Source organism: Mauremys mutica, chromosome 18, assembly GCF_020497125.1.
Source record: "Mauremys mutica isolate MM-2020 ecotype Southern chromosome 18, ASM2049712v1, whole genome shotgun sequence".
NCBI lineage: Eukaryota > Metazoa > Chordata > Testudines > Geoemydidae > Mauremys > Mauremys mutica.
Genome location: NC_059089.1, coordinates 11,262,331 through 11,280,776, shown reverse-complemented (window position 1 = coordinate 11,280,776; position 18,446 = coordinate 11,262,331). Strand labels below are relative to the sequence as shown.

General features: G+C 44.1%; 1 protein-coding gene across 1 annotated transcript in view; it reads right to left on the bottom strand.

Moving 5' to 3' along the window:
* CACNA1B (calcium voltage-gated channel subunit alpha1 B) overlaps nucleotides 1-18,446 on the bottom strand; it is a 491,615-nt gene that overhangs the window by 80,149 nt on the left and 393,020 nt on the right. The window contains exons 27-33 of the mRNA XM_044993192.1: nucleotides 13,698-13,794; nucleotides 11,531-11,691; nucleotides 9,837-9,974; nucleotides 8,736-8,937; nucleotides 7,836-8,000; nucleotides 6,830-6,940; nucleotides 6,606-6,689 (exon numbers count right to left, since the gene is read on the bottom strand). Coding sequence (XP_044849127.1) covers nucleotides 6,606-6,689; nucleotides 6,830-6,940; nucleotides 7,836-8,000; nucleotides 8,736-8,937; nucleotides 9,837-9,974; nucleotides 11,531-11,691; nucleotides 13,698-13,794 — 958 coding nt within the window. The remainder of the gene's footprint in view (nucleotides 1-6,605; nucleotides 6,690-6,829; nucleotides 6,941-7,835; nucleotides 8,001-8,735; nucleotides 8,938-9,836; nucleotides 9,975-11,530; nucleotides 11,692-13,697; nucleotides 13,795-18,446) is intronic.

The following is an 18,446-nucleotide window of genomic DNA, read 5'->3' as shown; positions in this document are numbered from 1 at the left end:
TTGGGTTTTGGTTTTTTCCCCTTTTTTTAATGGTAATTATACAAATTAAAGAAATGCTTCAAATCAAAATAGATTTTGAAACCCTAAAGGTAACACAGACAGTGTGGCAGTTATTTGCATTTCATTTTGTAATGCAAATTAGGAGACAGTTCACAAACACTTTTTATTCTATTTTTTTGTATTTCCAGGCAGAGAACTAGATGTCAGTTTCACATAGGCTCACAGCACCTCCTGCAGGCCTACTGCACTCAGGAGGACTGACCTGTCTTTAACTCCATCTAGTTTATTTAGGTTATTAAACCAGGGGAAAACTGACATACGTGTTTTTGCCTAAGGAAATAAAAAAAAATCCACTGCATTCACAAAGTAAATTACATATAACATGACTAAGAAATTAAAAAAAAGCAGTTAATCAACACATTTCTTTTCCTTTTATCTTTACTCTTCAGTGGTACAAAAGTGCTGATGCCGCATGGCTAGCCAGGTTAGCTGGTTGAGTTGGCTTGGAGAGTATGGAAAGTTGAGGGAGATTGGCCAAGCAGAAAACTGGACTCATTGCACCTATTTGCAAGCCAGATCTATCTCTTGCCCATCTCTAGCCACAGTTTGCCAGCGATCTCAGGGTTGGTCCCACAGCGGAGTCCTTCCCCTATGGAGAGTGGGAAGGAGTTCATTTTCCACCATGGGGACCCATGAACAGAAATTGTGCTGAGCTGAGAATGGCCAGGATGTCATCTGGGCAGGGGTCAGCAACGTGTCCGTACACAGCCACAAGTGTCCAGGGTAAAAATGTTGAAGTCCGTGGTAATTTTTCAAAAAATGGAATGATTGAATGGACACAACCAGCCCCAATGTCCGTCACTAAGTACGGTCATTCTGTCAAGCGTCCGTTGTGCAACATGGTGATGCCGACCCCGGCGTCTGGGCTCCTTTGTGCCCATGTTAAAACAACAATATGTAACTTCAAGCTGATAACTAGTTAGGGCTGAGCACCCACGTGGGGGTTAACTAGTGGTGTCATACTGTTGTTTACATCCTGCTGAGAGTCTTGCCCAGTGGAAGGCCAGGCTATCAACAAAAGGGGCATTTCCTCCAATGAGGAAACTATACACCTCGGACACCGAGGTTTGTAAAATGACCTGAGAACAAAGTCCCTTCCCTTTCTCCGGCTCCTGCAGTTTGCATAACACCACAGCCTTGATCCCAGAAGCGCGTGCATGATGCACAAGGGTTGCTATGTTCCAGAGGATGCATGAATAGAGATGATATGTGAGTTCAAGTAAGGTTACGCACTAGCTGCACTCTTCTATGCTGAGCCAAAATAAGTCTTAGTCCCTTTGCCACCCACACTCCTTTACACGCCAGAGCACGAGGGGCAGGAAAGGCGTTGGGCATGCACAAAGATTAAACACAACTGAAGGGATATGCCCTGAAGTATGCGCCTCAAATTTCTAATGAGGCGCCACGCTGCCTGTGCCCCTCTTAAGATCTGTTCCAGCTCCTAGGTGGAGTTATTGGTGTCTGCCCGGCCGTGCTCTTGCTAAAGCAGGGCAAAATTCCCTCACACTCCTTGTTCTTTATACCATTTTTCACTTGGTAACATTTTCAAAAGCAGCTCAGTGATTAGGAGCCTAAGACTCATTGAAATTTAAAGGGACAAAGCTGCTTAGGCCCAGGTCCTCAAAGATCCTTACCTAACTCCTGCTGATTTCAATGTTTGCTCAGAAGCGTAAAAGAAAAGAGAGCTTGGAACAATTTCTGTACTGCACTTCCAGGAGATGGAGCACAGCTGGTGCAGCCAAGGGGAGAGAGGTCCAAGGGCAGTCTCCACATGCCCTCCAGATTTTGGGCTGTTGCAGGGGCCAAAACAGCCCTTGGTGTAAGGCAGGCAGCCCTAGGGCCTGCTCTAAGTTACAGCTGCCTGTGCCTGTACCAGGCGAGGTCAGAATGGCCATAGTGGTGTGTGCGGCAGCCTTGCCCCCCCCCCATGCCTGGGTTTGTGAAATGGGCCCATGGCAGAGGGCTGAATCCCTCCTCTTGGGTTCCACCCTGGGTATCACAGGCTTCTTTGGGGTTGGAGAAGGAGGAAAAGTTCCAGTGGAGCCGAGCCCCTGTTGCCTAGATTGCACACAGCAGGATGAAACTATAAAAGTACCATCCTGTTTGTGAATGACGCAGTGAACACTAGAATTATTTATTGCTGTTAATGTCCTGTTCTAGATGTAATTTATGGAACGCCGTTTCCAAAACAAAAAAAAGTGTTATTAAGCAATGATTTCATGAGATCTGTATGTCCCTGTCACCCTTAAGTGAGTTAAGCTCCTTTCGAACATCTCTTCAGCCAGCGTTGTGTGGTGCCTGAGAACTATTCGCCCCCTGATCCTGTCTGAAGTTTACAAAGAGATGTGCTTTGCTTAAAGGATTGTTCACCAGAGGCTACAAAGCTGTTCCGTAACGAGGAATATGTTACTATAGACAGTGACAAACTGGAGAGAGTTCAGAGGACAGCAACAAAGATGACAGAAACCCACTGAGGAAAAGGTTGAGACAAGTGAGTATATTCAGTTGAGAGGAAAGAAGAGTAAAAGGGAGACAAGACAACCATATACAAATACATGATTAAAAGAGAGCAAGGGTTAAAATAGGTTCATTAGTCAATGGATACGGAACAAGGGGTAATGGGCTGGAGCTGAAACGGGGCATTTAGGTTAAATGTTTGGAAAAGTTTGTAAGAACAGTTTTGCAACAGAACTCACAGCCAAGGAAAACTACAGAACCAGTGTAGCTGGAAATGTTCAGACACCCCTCTCTGAGGGGGAGCTAGATACAGTTAGTTACTCTTATACAAGGATCCCCTAAAATACAACTTGGGAACATCCATGAAAAGTGTTACAGGTGCTTGGAATTTTGGCTTTTTTGTAAATGACCATCTTCTGATGTCATTTACACCAGCCTTTAAACCATCCAAGTCTTTTGCCCTCCATACTTGATGGTTAAGCTTGAAGAATTACAATACAATAAACGAGTAATGCAGGCCTGCATATTAAATCATTGGTCACCCCTAGCACGTTGTATTTTCAGAATTACTAAGGGCTTGTTTACATGAATATTTAGCTTGCAACAAGCTGAGGGGTGTATCTACCCTGCACTAGCCTGCCGACTGTCAGCATGAACCCTGCTGATGTGCATTAAGAGTTTGGTATTGTGCATTGATCTCATCCTATTGCAAACAGGACTAGATCAAAGCGCACTAATGAACTGTTAATGCGTGTCAGCAGGGTCCAAGGGGACAGTTAGTCTGCAGCAGGCTAGTGTGGGGTAGGATTCACACCTCAGCGTGCCATGAACTAAATGTTCACATAGACAAGCTCTAGATAAATCTGTTACAATTTGAGAGTGAAATGCACTATTTGTGCCGAGAGCTGCATGCATATTTACTCAGCTGTGTTATGATTATAGGAAGCTCTAAGGTCCATCTCATTGCCCGCTGAGGGTCAGACTCTGGCTGACCTCTCCATGGCGATGCGGGAGAAGAAAGGTGGGAGCATGGAGCTTTCCCCCCAGCACTTTTTCTGCAGAGCCAGGCAAAATTTCTATCTCTGCACTCTCCTGACAACAGATCCTGCTCCATCCTAGCAATGGCTGGAGTGCAAACTACCCCAAAATTGTGGGTGGGGAGGTAAGAAGACTGACAATGACTCTGGGGTAAATTTCTCCTCCCCAAACAAATCACCACCCCCACACCAGCCAGTTGTGTGATAGCTGCTTCCAGGATCCTGGGATATTGCAGCTTTGCACCATGCAACACGGACCGGTAACAAAGGCACAATTGGCTCGATTCTGTAAATGAGTCCCTGGGACAGGACTTCTTAGAGTAAGGGGGAAAGGTCTGGGCTCTCAGTACACCCAGAAATATCTGAAAACATGTCTCTAGGGGCTAGTCTAGATGGCAAATTACATATGGCAAGCCAGGGTGTGAATATACAATGCACCAGTTTCCCGCGCAGTAACATCCTGCATGGAGGCTGCTACAGACCACTGAAAGTTGCAGAGTGCAGTTTGACATTCTACAAGTAGTAACCAGGACATTCAGTGAGCTGGACAGGGTTCCACAGGGGCTGTTACACTAGCAGGTGTGATGTAGATTCACACCCCAGCTTGCCGTGTAGTAACTTGCCATGGAGATGAGCCCTAGGAAGTGTACAAGGAAAAGTTACGGTGATGTACGTTTTCAATATGCACGGCTAGAACAACACCAGCATGTGATGAAGACAAGCAGCTAAGATAAGAATAGTTCATAAACGGGGTAAAACCAGGTTCTCGGTATGGGGTCATGATTCTTCCTTGCCCTTTGAAGGGTTAAAATCCATGTGCATTTTATATAACAACCTGGTATGTGAATTGAGCCAGCTCTTTTCCAGACCCAAAGTCCAGAGTATGGTCAAGAGACCAGAGGCCTAGCAAATAGTGATCAGCTAAGAGAAAGCTGCGGTAAACAAATAATCTTGTTTTCCTAAATTAAGACTAGTCAGCACATTGCCAGGTGTTGGAGCTAAGAACTAAATAACTGTGTCTTATTCAGAGTTGCAAATTGAACAAAGAATCCCTGTTGCTATTGTGTCAGTCTCTTCTGTAGGGAGACGTTCTTCCCACAGATCCAACCTTGAGTTTATGAAAAGTTGGCACATGTCACTATAAAATATGGCAGCCTTCCACCTCCTTTCCCAGGGACCAATGTCTTGCCTTAAGTCACACAGAAAACAATCTTTATTGCCATATACTTTCACTGTTTCTTTGCTTTAACCCCTAGGAATATACCTGTTGAACAATCAAAGGAGTTGCTCCATTCCTATGGACCCCAAATCAGAATTCAACATATATATTTTATACTAACAACATTTTATCAAAGTATTAATTAAATATTAACTTGCTAACTTAAGACCCTGGGCGGAGACATTATGTAACCTGTTAACCACTGGCTAATGTGCTATCTTGTCTTGCTGCAAAACCTATCCTGGGATGTGGAACTGCCTATCCCATCACTTTCCCCCGCCCATGGAAAATCTATATTTTCTATTGTAATCAATTAACAAACAGTGTCTCTGAGCCTAATAAGCAAGGTGACACTTCACCAGCACTGTGTGTAATAAACCCCTATGCTTGACCTCTACACGGTGTAAATTTATGTCCTTCACCCTTATGAAAACATCCTATAGAATTTAATAGAAAGTAGGAAATTTTTAAACAATCCTATAAAATTCCTTAGCAGTGATGGAAGTCTCTTACATTTTACAGCTCAGCTGGTAAGTTCTACAGAAATGATCTCATTCTCTACTATATTCTTTTAATATTAATTTCTATGGAAACCTTTTATGTAGATTTTAAAAAATGAACAATGACCCCAACATGGCTAAACTGAGGTTGCAGACAATGCTGTTGTTCTAACCCTCCTCCTTCCTCACCCCATCTGCTCCTTCCCGGTTTGTCACCTTCACTCTTTTGTCCAATACAAAACATAGATTGAAAGCTCGAAGGGACAGAGAACAGCATCTTTACATAAGAGCGGCCATACTGGGTCAGACTAAAGGTCCATCTAAGCCCAGTATCCTGTCTGCCGACCGTGGCCAATGCCAGGTGCCCCAGAGGGAATGAACAGAACAGGTAATCATCAAATGATCCATCCCCTGTCACCCATTCCCCAGCCTCTGGCAAACAGAGGGTAGGGACACCATCCCTGCCCATCCTGGCTAATAGCCATTGATGGCTCCAGGCACCAGCCCAGCAAGTAGATGCTTGGGGCGGCTAACGGAGAGGGGCGGCACATCCGGCTCTTCGGCGGCGGGTCCCTCACTTCCTGTCGGAGGGAAGGACCAGCCGCCAAATTGCCACCGAAGACTAGAGCGGCGGTGGTAGGGCTGCAGATTGCGATTGCGGCTTTTTTTTTTTTTTTTTTTGCTGCTTGGGACGGCAAAAACCCTGGAGCCGGCCCTGCTCCAGGAACTTATCTAGTTCTTTTTTTAACCCTGTTATAGTCTAGGCCTTCACAACATCCTCTGGCAAGGAGTTCCACAGGTTGACTGTGCGGTGTGTGAAGAAATACATCCTTTTGTTTGTTCTAAACCTGCTGCCCATTAATTTCATTGGGTGACCCCTAGTTCTTGTGTTATGAGAAGGAGTAAATAACACTTCCTTATTTCCTCTGAGATGCTCCTAACACAGTGTGGGACACTACTAAACAGAAACAATTGTAATAACCCTCTTTGGGTTTCTTCTCCATTAAATTCTATAAGACTTTTCCATGAAGGGGTAAAAAAGGCTCAAGGACGGGATCCTTTCATTAAACGAGAAAGAGACAGCATTTCCTAGCACATCTACTACCACTGCCGTTCTCATCAGAACTCCTTGTAAAATGGAGTCTTTAGCCAGACAGTGTGTTCGGCCTGGGGGAAAAACCAGAGCTAATGTGAACAGGCCCCCAAAGCCCAGCATCTCGTGAGGAGCCCGGGAGACAACTCCAGGCAATAGGTTGGTGGGAAGGAGATGTGATGCCTTGACAGGGCACAGTTTTGTGGGTTAACAAAGTGAATTTAGCAAACTGTACTTACCGCAATCTCTGTTACTAAAATATCAGTAATACTTCCCAAAACTGTTACAAAATCAAAGACGTTCCAGGCATCTCGGAAGTAATTCTACAAAATAAAAACACAAGATAGGAAAATAAAATCCCTAAATTCAATTTGGGGTTGTTTTTTAATCTCTGTGTCATCTCACAGCATGAATGTTTGATGAGAAGGGAAAGCAGCAGAAAGTAAATGAGAAAGGAACGTACCAGTACACCAAAGGCAATGATCTTCAGAACGCATTCCATTGAAAACATAGATGTAAACACAATATTCAGGCATTTCAACATTTCTTCATATGCGTCTGGAGCACCATAGAACTAAACCAAGAGGGAAGACAGGCTGTTACGGGAAGGCTTTTTATGCTGATGAAACAATGTCCATAACTGACTTGCCTTACTGTAGGACTCTTGATTGATTTAGGGCCAGATCCCGCTTTCACTTAAGGCCAGATCCCAGTCTATGCTATGGATCCTTTGTGCCATTCCAAAGGAACAACAGGGTTATGACACTATCTGAATGGGGCAGCTGAACATTCCCCTAGCACTGGAGAATCTTCTGCTGGTGTGGGACCTCCTCACAAGTAGCAGGTACACTGGAGGAGTGCTCAGAAGGTTAGAGTGTGCCCCGAATGCTGCTGCACCCAAGTGATCTCCAGCAACGTAACAGCCGCTGGGCTCATCTGAGGCAGCTCCAGCTTACGCCAGGGATTGGGGGAGATCATACATGCGATACAGACACCTCTGCCTCTCCCTTTTGGGTGCTGTGGTGAGTGAAGCCCAGCCAGACCCAAGGATTCTCCATTGGGTGCAAATCTGAGTAACTGTGTTGACTTGAGTTGTTCTGGATTTCAACCAGTGTAAAGGAGAGTAAATCTGACCCTTAATTAGGAGTGACAGATTCAGTGGGGAACAACACATTATTAGAGAACTGAGTCCCAATTCCTCTACAACAGGCATAGGGGAGTGCAAGCAGAAGCAGTCTGAGCTTTCTGCCTTTGTATCTAAATCGTGGGCTAGGGAGCTCTGTCCACGTCCAGACAATCCTGTCTTCTTCAGTAAGGGCTGCCCAACCAACAGTACTGCGGCCACACCAGTGACTAGGCAACATCAGAAGCTAGTCTTACTCTGGAGTCTCAAGCACGTCCCTCCTATAGCAAATGCCACATTTCCTAGCCCACGTGAAGTCAGGAAGAACTAACAACAGCTCACTAACCTTCATCATCAGCACAATAGTATTGAGTGCAATCATGACCATGATAAAATATTCAAAGGGAGGGGACACCACAAACTTCCACATCTTGTACTGGAAAGACTGCTTGTTTTGAGGCATGTAGCGGGTCAGTGGCCTGGCACTTATGGTGAAGTCTATGCAGGCCCTCTACAAAACAGGAACAAGGGGGAAAAAAATCAAAATCGGCTGGGGTCATCCAATAGCCAATGTGTTCATATGAAACAGGTTATCTTTGAGAGCATGGGTGAGGTATTTTGGGGAGGATGGACTGAGTATGTTTGTCACATAGTGGCTGGGCACAGAACAACCAGCTGTCTGGCGGCTGGTGGGAGGCACTTGGGGGAGGGCAGAGAGCAGCAAGCGGGGGGCAGGCAGGTGGCCCTGGGGGAGGGGCCGGGAAGAGGCAGAGCGAGGGTGGGGCCTCGGGGTAGGGGCAGAGTGGAGCAGAGCCTTGGGGAGGAACAGGGGTGGAGCACCCACCGAGAAAAATAAAAGTCAGCGTCTGTGCATACACAGAGTGCAAGTGCTTAACACCATGTTCATCTGTAATAGGGAGGTGTGGTCCACAGAGACATGTCATTTTGTTTAGCTGCTCAGGTCAAGCTGTAGCATCATATTCAGAGCTGTGTGGTCGCCATGGGCCATACATCCATGCAAAGGATTACGGGGGCGGCAAATTGATTCTTTACATTTCATATTCAACACCTCTCTCAATGTGGTCATTGATAACACAAAATGTAGGGGCTCCCTCCGTTAATAACTGCTGTAAAGTCCTTAGTGGTGGTGGTAAAGGTGGGATTTTGTTTGTAGCTAGGTAGTCTGAGCCAAAAAATGCCAACTCCCAGTGTGCAGGTGGTTGCTGAATTCGTAACGCCTGGGTACCTCGTTTTTTTCTAGACTGCATTCCGACATCACTTTATCTCCTTGCTCCTGGAAGGTGATGATGATTAACGCCACAAATATATTCACAAAGAAGAAGGGGAAGACAACGAAGTACACCACGTAAAAGATGGACATTTCCATTCGATAACCAGGGCTGGGACCCTGCTCCTCATATGTAGCATCCACCGAATGCTTCAATACACTGTAATCAAATGCAGAGAGAGAAGAAAAGCAATTAAATTAAGTGCAGGGCAAAGTACCAGTGAGAGCTCCAGATTTACTTGGTATCAGAGGCTTCACTGTGGAGATTCTTCCTTACATGCATGGGATTAAACTCACTGCCACCTTTGCAACTGGGAAAAAACTTTCCTTACGGGCTAGTGGGCACCTTTTCTTTTTCCTCCATTTTGGAACAGGGGACCATTTGTTAGTGTCCCATCAACGTATTTGCCATGATCAATTTTCTGTGATTGCAAGGAGAAGGGATACTTTGGGGTCTGAATCCTTCCTCTCTTCTTCTATGCGTCAATATGGATGAAACAACAGAGGTGAAAGGACTGTGAATAATCTGCGATGCACACTGCCCTGAGAATATGTTGGCCACTGAGGTTTTCATTCATTATTTTATAGGCAGTGGGGCATGGGTGACAGGGGTTGCCTGCCACATGAAAAAGACTTCCAGGTTGCAGTAATGATAGTTTTGAGCCAAAAAGCCTGGAATGCTTTCTTCATGGGTCACAATGTTCCTTTCTCCTCCGAGCTCAAGGTCAGCTGCTTTTGTGAACCTCTTAATCTATTTCACACCAAAGAAAGCAGTGCAGATCTGAAGGCCAGGAGTGAGTAGACAATTATTTATCAAAAAGTGCCCAGGAAACACCACTGCACAACCTCATAGGAATGTGCAGAAAAATACACTCAAGTCCTGCCTAATCCTCTGCTTCGTTAAACATTTTCGTGAGGAAAACCAGAAGCCTGGCTGATAACGAATTCCCCATCCACTTTGCACAAGTCGTCGATTGTTTATCTGTCCCTGACAGCTACGAAGAGTTAGCATTACATCTCAATGAGGTAAATGGACCCGACAAACTCCATGTTACTTACGTTGGCCACCCTTCTCCTGTGGAGACAGTGAACAGCGTTAACAGAGCCCAGAGCACATTGTCATAGTGAAACTCATACTTTTTCCACTGCCTGGGCTGTGCCTCCACCTCACTCTTCTCATAATCCAGATACTGACCCCTAAAAAGAAGAGCAGAGGTTTGAAACAAGTGAGGTGACAAGGCTCAGCAGCAATTTATTACGGATGATTATCTTTATTACTTGTATTGCAGTAGCGTGTGGGAGCCCCAGTCTTGGATCGAGACCCCATTGTGCTAGGCACTGTACAAAGACTGAACAAAAAGATGGTTCCTGCCCCAGGATTTTATAATCTAAATAAAAATGAAAAGAGCCAGAGAATTTTAATCGCTGCACAAGGTGCGGCAGAGACTTGAATCCACAACCTTGGGCATGGGAGGGGAGGACCATATCCCTAGGCCAGTCAGTCAGAGGTGAGAATTACGAAGGGCTTCTCCTCACTACCATGGTAAATCAGCCGCTGCTACACTAATGCAGGGGTGTCGATTTAGTGCGTCTGGTGCAGACGTGCTATGACGATGGGAGAGCGTTCTCCCGTCAACGTCATTACTCCACCTCAACGAGAGGCAGAAGCGATGTTGACAGGAGAACACTCTCCCACCCACATAGCGTGTTGTAGACACCACTTTAAGTCGATGTAAGTTACGTCTCGCGGGGGAGGAGGGTTCCACACCCCTGAGCAATGTAACATACGTCCACTTAAGTGTAGTGTAGACAAGCCCTAAAACAATACTTACAATTAACAGGACACTGTCAATTACTTTAGGCTTGGAATAATCTGATCCATCACAAACTGTTACAATCTAGTGGAGAATGTCCTCTGGGTTCTAAATATCTGTTTGAAAATAAATCCACTCTTCAGCCAATGAGAAACTGAAAAATCAAACCCCAGAAATACTGCTGACGTGTGACCTCATAATATATTTGCTCTGCTGCTGTAAAGCTGGCAGCCAGAAGAGGAAATATACAGAGAGAGTATCCTACATATCACTGTTACAAGCGCTGTCGCTGACATTACTGAAGACATTCCCAGATGATAGCAATCATCAAAGAAAGAAGCAAGCAAGGAGGAGCCATGCCGGCTTGTGGTGCATAGGAACAACATAAAAAACACTGTTAAATGGGAAAGGACAAATCAGGCTGGAAACACGGGTCTTCTGTCATATTAGTGCCAACAATGGCCCTTTAACTTCCTTTTCACTTCTTACTTATTAACTACAATGTTCAAATAAAAGAGCTTCAAGAAAAAAAAATCCATTTTGAAAATCAGAAAGGCAGCTAGCTAAATTAGCCACACAGACCTTGATCCTTCAAACACCTGAGCTTGTGCTCTACTTTAAGCACATGATTAGTTTGAATCAAGTCACTGCAACTGCTCAGACTTAAAATTACGTATTCGACTTTGCAGGATCAGAGTCTTAGATATTTAAACTATTAAAAACAAAGGGTAAAATTAATGTCTGGTATAACTCTGTTAAAGCAGCACTCTTATTCAATGGAGCCACGCTAGAATTAATTGAGCCCAGAATGATGAGACTAAGTCACACACAGTTAGGAGAGTTATCACCGCCAAGGGAACTCAGGAAGGGACCCAGGATTCTCCTCCTGCAAGAAATCCACTGCTGGCTTCCAGCATCCCCTGCCATCCTGCCAAATACCTGCAGTCCTTTTCTAGCTCCTTGGACTCATCCGTGCAGTAGAAGAATTTGCCTTTGAAGAGTTGCACAGCAATGACAGCGAAAATGAACATGAAGAGCATGTAAACAATTAGGATATTGAGGACGTTCTTCAGGGAATTCACCACGCAGTCAAAGACAGCCTATAATGGTGGGGTGAAAAACAGGGGAAGAGGTGAGGAGACAGAGAGAGAGAGAGAGAGAGAGAGATCTCAGGATCTAAACAGGAACACGTGAAATTTTGGATCCGATACCTTTAACTTGCACACCAGATGTTTCAAATTCCTAGTTCTACTAATACCCATTTCCTGCCGTTCCATTCTTTTTCCTGGTTGCAAGAGTTTAAACCATGTGACTGAATTCTGTGATATTGCCAGTAAAAATGGCAAATATAATAACCGGTTGTCTATGTAAATATTAGTCCCGAGAAAATATTTGTATAGCTGAATTAATAAGTGAAAAATGTATATGTGACTAATCTATTCAATGACTGATAGGGAATAAACTTTGTCAAATAAATTACTCATTAAATATTATTTGAACTGTTTGAATGATAAGAAAAATTATTTCATGATAAAATACCAAAATGCTTTGAATAAATAATTTGTAGCAAATAATTCAACCAGTGTTAACTATTAAATAATTTAGTTGGCAAATGTAGCTTGTGAACTGTCTGCAAACACTTTTTGAAAGTATTTGTTATATGGTATTAGTTGCCAAATAATTTCTGCAAACAGCTGTTGGCTTACAGCACGTTCATGAGCAGTTTGTGGTGATAATTCAATGTAAGGAATTCTGAGTGGGATTGGTTAGTTCTGTTTGGACACACCAGGCATATGGAATTGTTTTTCTGAATGTAACTCTTAGAATCATGTTTCTGGTGCAAGCACAATCCAGAAATTCCAAATTCACTTTCTGCAAATATTCTCTAATAATCCCCACAAAACACTCTGTTTCAGTGACCAGTAACTAGTTTCCAAGGAGCAAATGCAAAAGGGGTGAGAAGACAAGCAATATGAAGTCAGTTTCTGATTCATATAAATATTTACTGACACTTTTTAGCAGTATTCAACCCGCTCTGGCCAATATAAGTTTGAAAATAAAGAATTTGTTTAATAAAAAGCCAGTGTTTCTTTGCATTCCAGAGCAGAAGAAAATTAACTCTGCTGATTTCAAGGGCCACAGAACAACACATTTAAATTTCCAATCAACTAGCCTTGGTCTCCTGCAGAGTTTTCAGGTGAATTTAGCATGTGTGAAAATTAAATTGGCTAAAATTGAAATGATCTGAACCTGAACCAGGGGGATTTGGATCAAACAGGACCCAGAGGAAAGCTAAAAAAATTGGGCTGATGTGGTTTCACAAAAGCAAAACCTCTTTATGTTTTTGGCCCATCTCTAATGGAAAAGTTCCATACTGGTGAGCGCACAAAAACACTGTACAGCCATTATTTCCTGCACTGAGTGCCTACAAAGCACATCTCTTTGATCCTGTAAATCCTCCCACCCCACAATTCCAGGGGCAGGATATTCTTGAACAGTTTTAAATCCATTCTTGAAAAGTAGTGAATAACTAAGCTCAGGCCACCGAATTCATTCAACTTGTGACTCGGGATTCCACAGATGTAAGGCTACTGATGCTAACCCTGCATTACACACTCCTAAATGAAGAAATGAACAGATTACAATTCCTCCTGACTCAGTGGAAGATTTCCACAGACAGAGCTGGGCGAAATGTGCAATGTTCATTGTGTACAAGTTGTGCAGTAAAAGTGAATGCTCCAGGAGTTACTTTTTGCACACCACAAAATTTCAAAAAACTGGGTCAAGTTTGTAGGTTGCGTTTTGGGTCAGTTTCCCCATCCCCAACCTTTATAAGGGCTATTGGTTATGCAACAGTCCACAACACTGTACGTGGCATTTGCTGTGAAACCAAAAGACCTTTTAACATTTGATAAAAATGTGCAAAACTATTAAATGGGGGGAGGGGTGTCTTTTTTATCTAAGTAAAACTGGCAAAAATTAAAATCAATTACAGTCAAATAACAGGTCTAGACATTACCCACTTTGAGTTTACACAAGAAATTTTGCCCACAGCCCAGCCTGCAAGTCCCCAACAAAGAAGAACTGTTTCCTGTTTTTCGCCAACCTTTAACTTGGGCAGACGCTTGATAGTCTTCAGTGGTCTTAGGACGCGCAGGACTCGCAGTGACTTGATTGTGTTGATGTCTTTGCCTTTGCTTCCTCTGAAAGGGGAATGAAAGAACAACAAAAGGAAGGAGTTTGGTTCTAGAGGGGCTCATATAAAGGCCTGCAAATACCCAGATTTTTCAGATTTGGAGCCAAATCTTTCCCCTTGGATGCTCGCACGGGGAGTTACAGATGAGCATCCGCTTGCGAAGCGTAAAGCAATGTACAGAAGGGAAGCTGAGGGCAGAACTTGGCCCTGAGAAAGTTTAACTGCTGGTGCTCTCCATCCCGGCATCACTTCCCAGCTATTCACACCGTGTCACCAGACTCAGATTCCTCCCCTTCCTCTCACCAGTAGGAGAGCAGCAGAGGAGAGAAGCCAGAGCACATGAGCATAGCTGCAGCTACTGGTGGGAGAAGGGGGGAAAAGTCACATCTGCCCCACCCAAAACATTTGTGGCCTGTGTTACACACGTCACCGCCTCTTCCCACAAAGCCAGAAGGTTCGATGACACACCTCCCACCCAATTTGTCAGGGCAGCTCTCTTAACGGTCTGGAGATAATGTTTTCCTTAGTAAAACAGGCTGTGAATAGAAGGGATTGGACCTTTCGGTGAGTAGATGGACAGCACGTCCTACCTGGGCAGAATAAGCTTTCCAGTTCTGCATTCTGTACAGCCATACTATCGCTCTCAGGTCTCTTTTAGAGGACCATGCTGCCAAGACCATGCTGAGCCATGTAATATGCAGACATATTACATGCCTGAAACAATAACCGTGTAATTTTTCAGGCCATGCATGAAGAGGTTGGAGGTCACTTCTCTTTTATGAAAACCATATGCGAAAGGTTAACCATTTATGCAAACAATACTGTTCATTTAGCTACCATTAAGGGAAAAGGGGGGGGGGTTGATGGGGAGATAGAGTTCCTTCCCTAACCCACCCCCAAAATAAAAAAGTAGGGCTTTTTCTGAAGAGATGCAGTTAGGCCTTTTGTCAATCTGCTAGTACAACAATGCAGTTCAACTTCATTTAGTATGGCGTGAGAATGAGATGGAAGACTGTTGATGGAGCTGAACTTGACTACAGGCATGGGTTTAAGGGCTGATTGAGACATAAACTTGCAGTGAAATAACAAAAGGTGTGAATGAACACTGCTTTGAGCAGGCTCCCTGGCTCCGCTCTGCTCCCCCCACATTCAGCTTCCCTTAATGGGGGGAGGGAGAGCTCAATGGTTTGAGCATTGGCCTGCTAAACCCAGGGTTGTGAGTTCAATCCTTGAGGGGGCCATTTAGGGACCAACAAAAGGAAGGAGTAAAAATCTGTCTGGGGATTGGTCCTGCTTTGAGCAGGGGGTTGGACTAGATGACCTCCTGAGGTCCCTTCCCACCCTAATCTTCTATGATTCTATTCCTCATTAGGAAAGCATGTCAAGAAAAACACAATTAAGCCAAGAGACTCAGAACTGTACAGCATGGGCAGTGGCAAGTTCAGACTTCTCCCACACAGCCTCACCAGTAAGGATTTAACACTATTCTGGAGAAACCATATTTATGGGGAAGAGGACAGCTCAAACTCTATGGCTCACTCAAGCCGCTGAGAGTGGTGATGGTGAGTTTTGTGACTTGGCTCCATTAGTAAAGAGAAACCAACAAGTCATTTCATATGACCAGCTGAGCAGAAATGAGAGGGTAACAACTTTTGCTCACTACTGAACAGAGTGGATTTGCACCAGTATCTTAGAGGTGAACATAACCATGTCCCATTTGTAGTCTTTTTCTCTACCTAGTGTGACAGTCTGTATCCCTATGTTCACCCTTTCTAAAAGACTATGATAAGTCTGGTACAAAGTGTGCCTTGTATGGTATCATTTGAAAACTCATAATCTGCTGAACATTATTGTCTTGGTAAAAATGTGTGTGGCAACAATGTATGTAAAGCTATGAAATTCTATAATATAAGACATGTTCCAAGTTTAGAAAAGCAGACACAAACCAGTTCGTCAGCGACAAAAGGCAAACTAACGCCTCAGCCAGGGTCAACAAAATCAAATAGACCATTCCCTGGTTAAGCAGCCATTCTTTGGCAGGGAAAAGGGTGAGAGTGAGACATTTACATGTTGGCAAAGAAAGAGCTGGAAGTTCCCATCCCACAGACATGCTGTCACCTGAACCGCAGCTGGAGATGATTCTCAAAGGCCTGGTCTACACTGGGGGCGGGGAATCGATCTAAGATACGCAACTTCAGCTACGAGAATAGCGTAGCTGAAGTCGACATATCTTAGATCAACTTAGATTGACTTACTTCGCAGCCTCGCAGCATGGGATCAACAGCCGCTGCTCTCCCGTCGACTACGCTTCCGCCTCTCGCCCTGGTGGAGTTCCAGAGTTGACGGGGAGCGCGTTCGGGGATCAATGTATCGCGTCTAGACAAGACGCGATACATCGATCACTACCCACCAATTTGGCAGGTAGTGTAAACATACCCATAGAAGAGAAATGCCATAAGAAAGGGGAGCAAACACCTCACATTACCTTTATCCCTTCATCTCTATGCACAGCATCAACAATACTTGAAAAGACAAAGGAAGCATCATGGGACTGGGGGGAGATTCTGACTGGAAGATTCAGCTAGTAAGACTGCTACAGCATGTGGTGAGAGAGATTTTTGCTTTGAAGTCTCTTAGCTTGTTAAGTTAGGTGTTAGTTTGCATTTTACCTTTTGTTTCTTTGTAACTAATTCTGACTTTTATGCCTCCTTACTTGTAATCACTTAAAATCTTTCTTTTTGTAGTAGTTAAACTGATTTTATTGTTTTCTCTAAACCAGTGTGTTTGGCTTGAAGTGTTTGGGAACTTCAGTGGGGATAAGATTTGTGCACATCATTTTCTATGAATGAAATGACAGACTTTCTATGAGCCTGTATTGTCCAGGAGGGTGTTGGGCAGTAGAAGACACACAAGTCTGGGATTGAGAATGTATTGGTGTCACTCTGTAATCTAATTCATGGCTGGCTGGCTCTAGCTCTCATACAGTCTAGCTGGGGGTGATTTACATGCTGGAGGCTGGGTGTGGGCAGACCAGGAGTGGTTGCTCTCACAGTGAAGCAGTGTAAAAGGCATCCCAGATTGGAGAATTGAGGGGAAAACAGCCGTTCAGCATTCCAGATTGTACCCTGGGAAATGTCACATCAATCACTTCTGTTCATTTACAGTGCATGGATAAGCAAGGGAGACATCAGGAATAGTCAGAATGAAAGCTGAGAGTCTCTTGCCTATATCATCATATCATCTTTACAGGTTAGTCTCTGGTGTTGAGTTCCATGACTGGATTGGGAGGGATGGAGGGTGAGGGGATAGGAACACAGACAGGGAGAGGACAGAACATGTGAGTTTTTCCACTGCTATTTTAGAATCACTTTAAATCAGACACATCTGGAGCATGATCCTGCTCCAATTCACATTGCTGTAAACCAGACGTAGCTCCACTGAAGTCAATGGAATGACATTAGCATAAAGTTGGTGTGAGAAGATTAGACTCATGCGGGTTGGAAATCCAAGCTATGAATGGAAGGGATTGCCCACTTCCACTATTAGTCTTAAGAGAGACTGTTCTAGCTATAAATTGATAAAGCCATTGTAGATCTTCATGATCTCTCAAGATCTAAGGGGTTGGGGAACCTCTTCTGCAATTGAGTCACAAGGGGATTTATGGGTTTAACTCCAATGCACATGAGGAGAGAAGCGTTTACTCCTCTGCATACAGATGGCAGAAGAGGCTTTGGAAAGTCCCTCTATAGACCAATCTCTTGCCAAACCACCCAGGCGCTGAATCAATCAAAATATATGGTTTTCAAGTAGATCACCATAAATATTTTTGTTCTTAATTTGCAAAAAACACAGCAGCAGTACAAAGCTTTTCTATGGAGCTGCATTAATCAGGAGAATTAATTGTGATTCAATATGTTAATAACTGCTCTTTGAGGAATGTGAAGGTCTTTGATGGAGTCGTGACCTGAAGGTGATCTCGGTGAAGCTCGAAAGCTTGTCTCTTCCACCCACAGAAGATGGTGCAATGAAAAAACAAAATTACCTCATCCAACTTGTCTCGCCTGATTAGGAGACATTTGATGACTAATAGGCACTGTCTCTATTATGCAGCTGGTAAAAGTTGTAGCCACAGCTGTGCTTAAGCATGGTCATTGCTAGCATGGTTTCCCTAAGCAGCATAGTTGCTGAAAAAACATGCTAGCCTGCACCATGCTATTAACTATCCCCTCTAGGCAGGCTGTTACACGAGTGTCAAGGGAAAGGAATCCCTGTCTATGTTGGTCAGGGAAGCCGCATGAAGGAGAGTGGAAAGCTAAGACGACAAGCCAACTGTTTGGTTTAAGAGATTCTAGGAAATGTTCCCATAGGCATCTCAAAGACAGCAGAAAAACTTGATAGTTTTTATACCGGGTCTGACTGAGTTGTAAGCACTTTTTCCAGAGGGCAGTAACAAAGTTTTAGCATTGTGCATGTGGTCCATCAGCTCCTGTTGTTGTCTATGCTGACAGAGAATGGTTGCCTGTGTTGTAATAAATGGCACGGCCAGTGGGAAAATTGGCAGATGCAAAAAAAAAATAAATATAAATATAGGAGGCCAATGGAATGGTAGGCTGATTCAACCCATGCAGTGCTAAGCCCTGATCCTACTTCTGCTCAAGT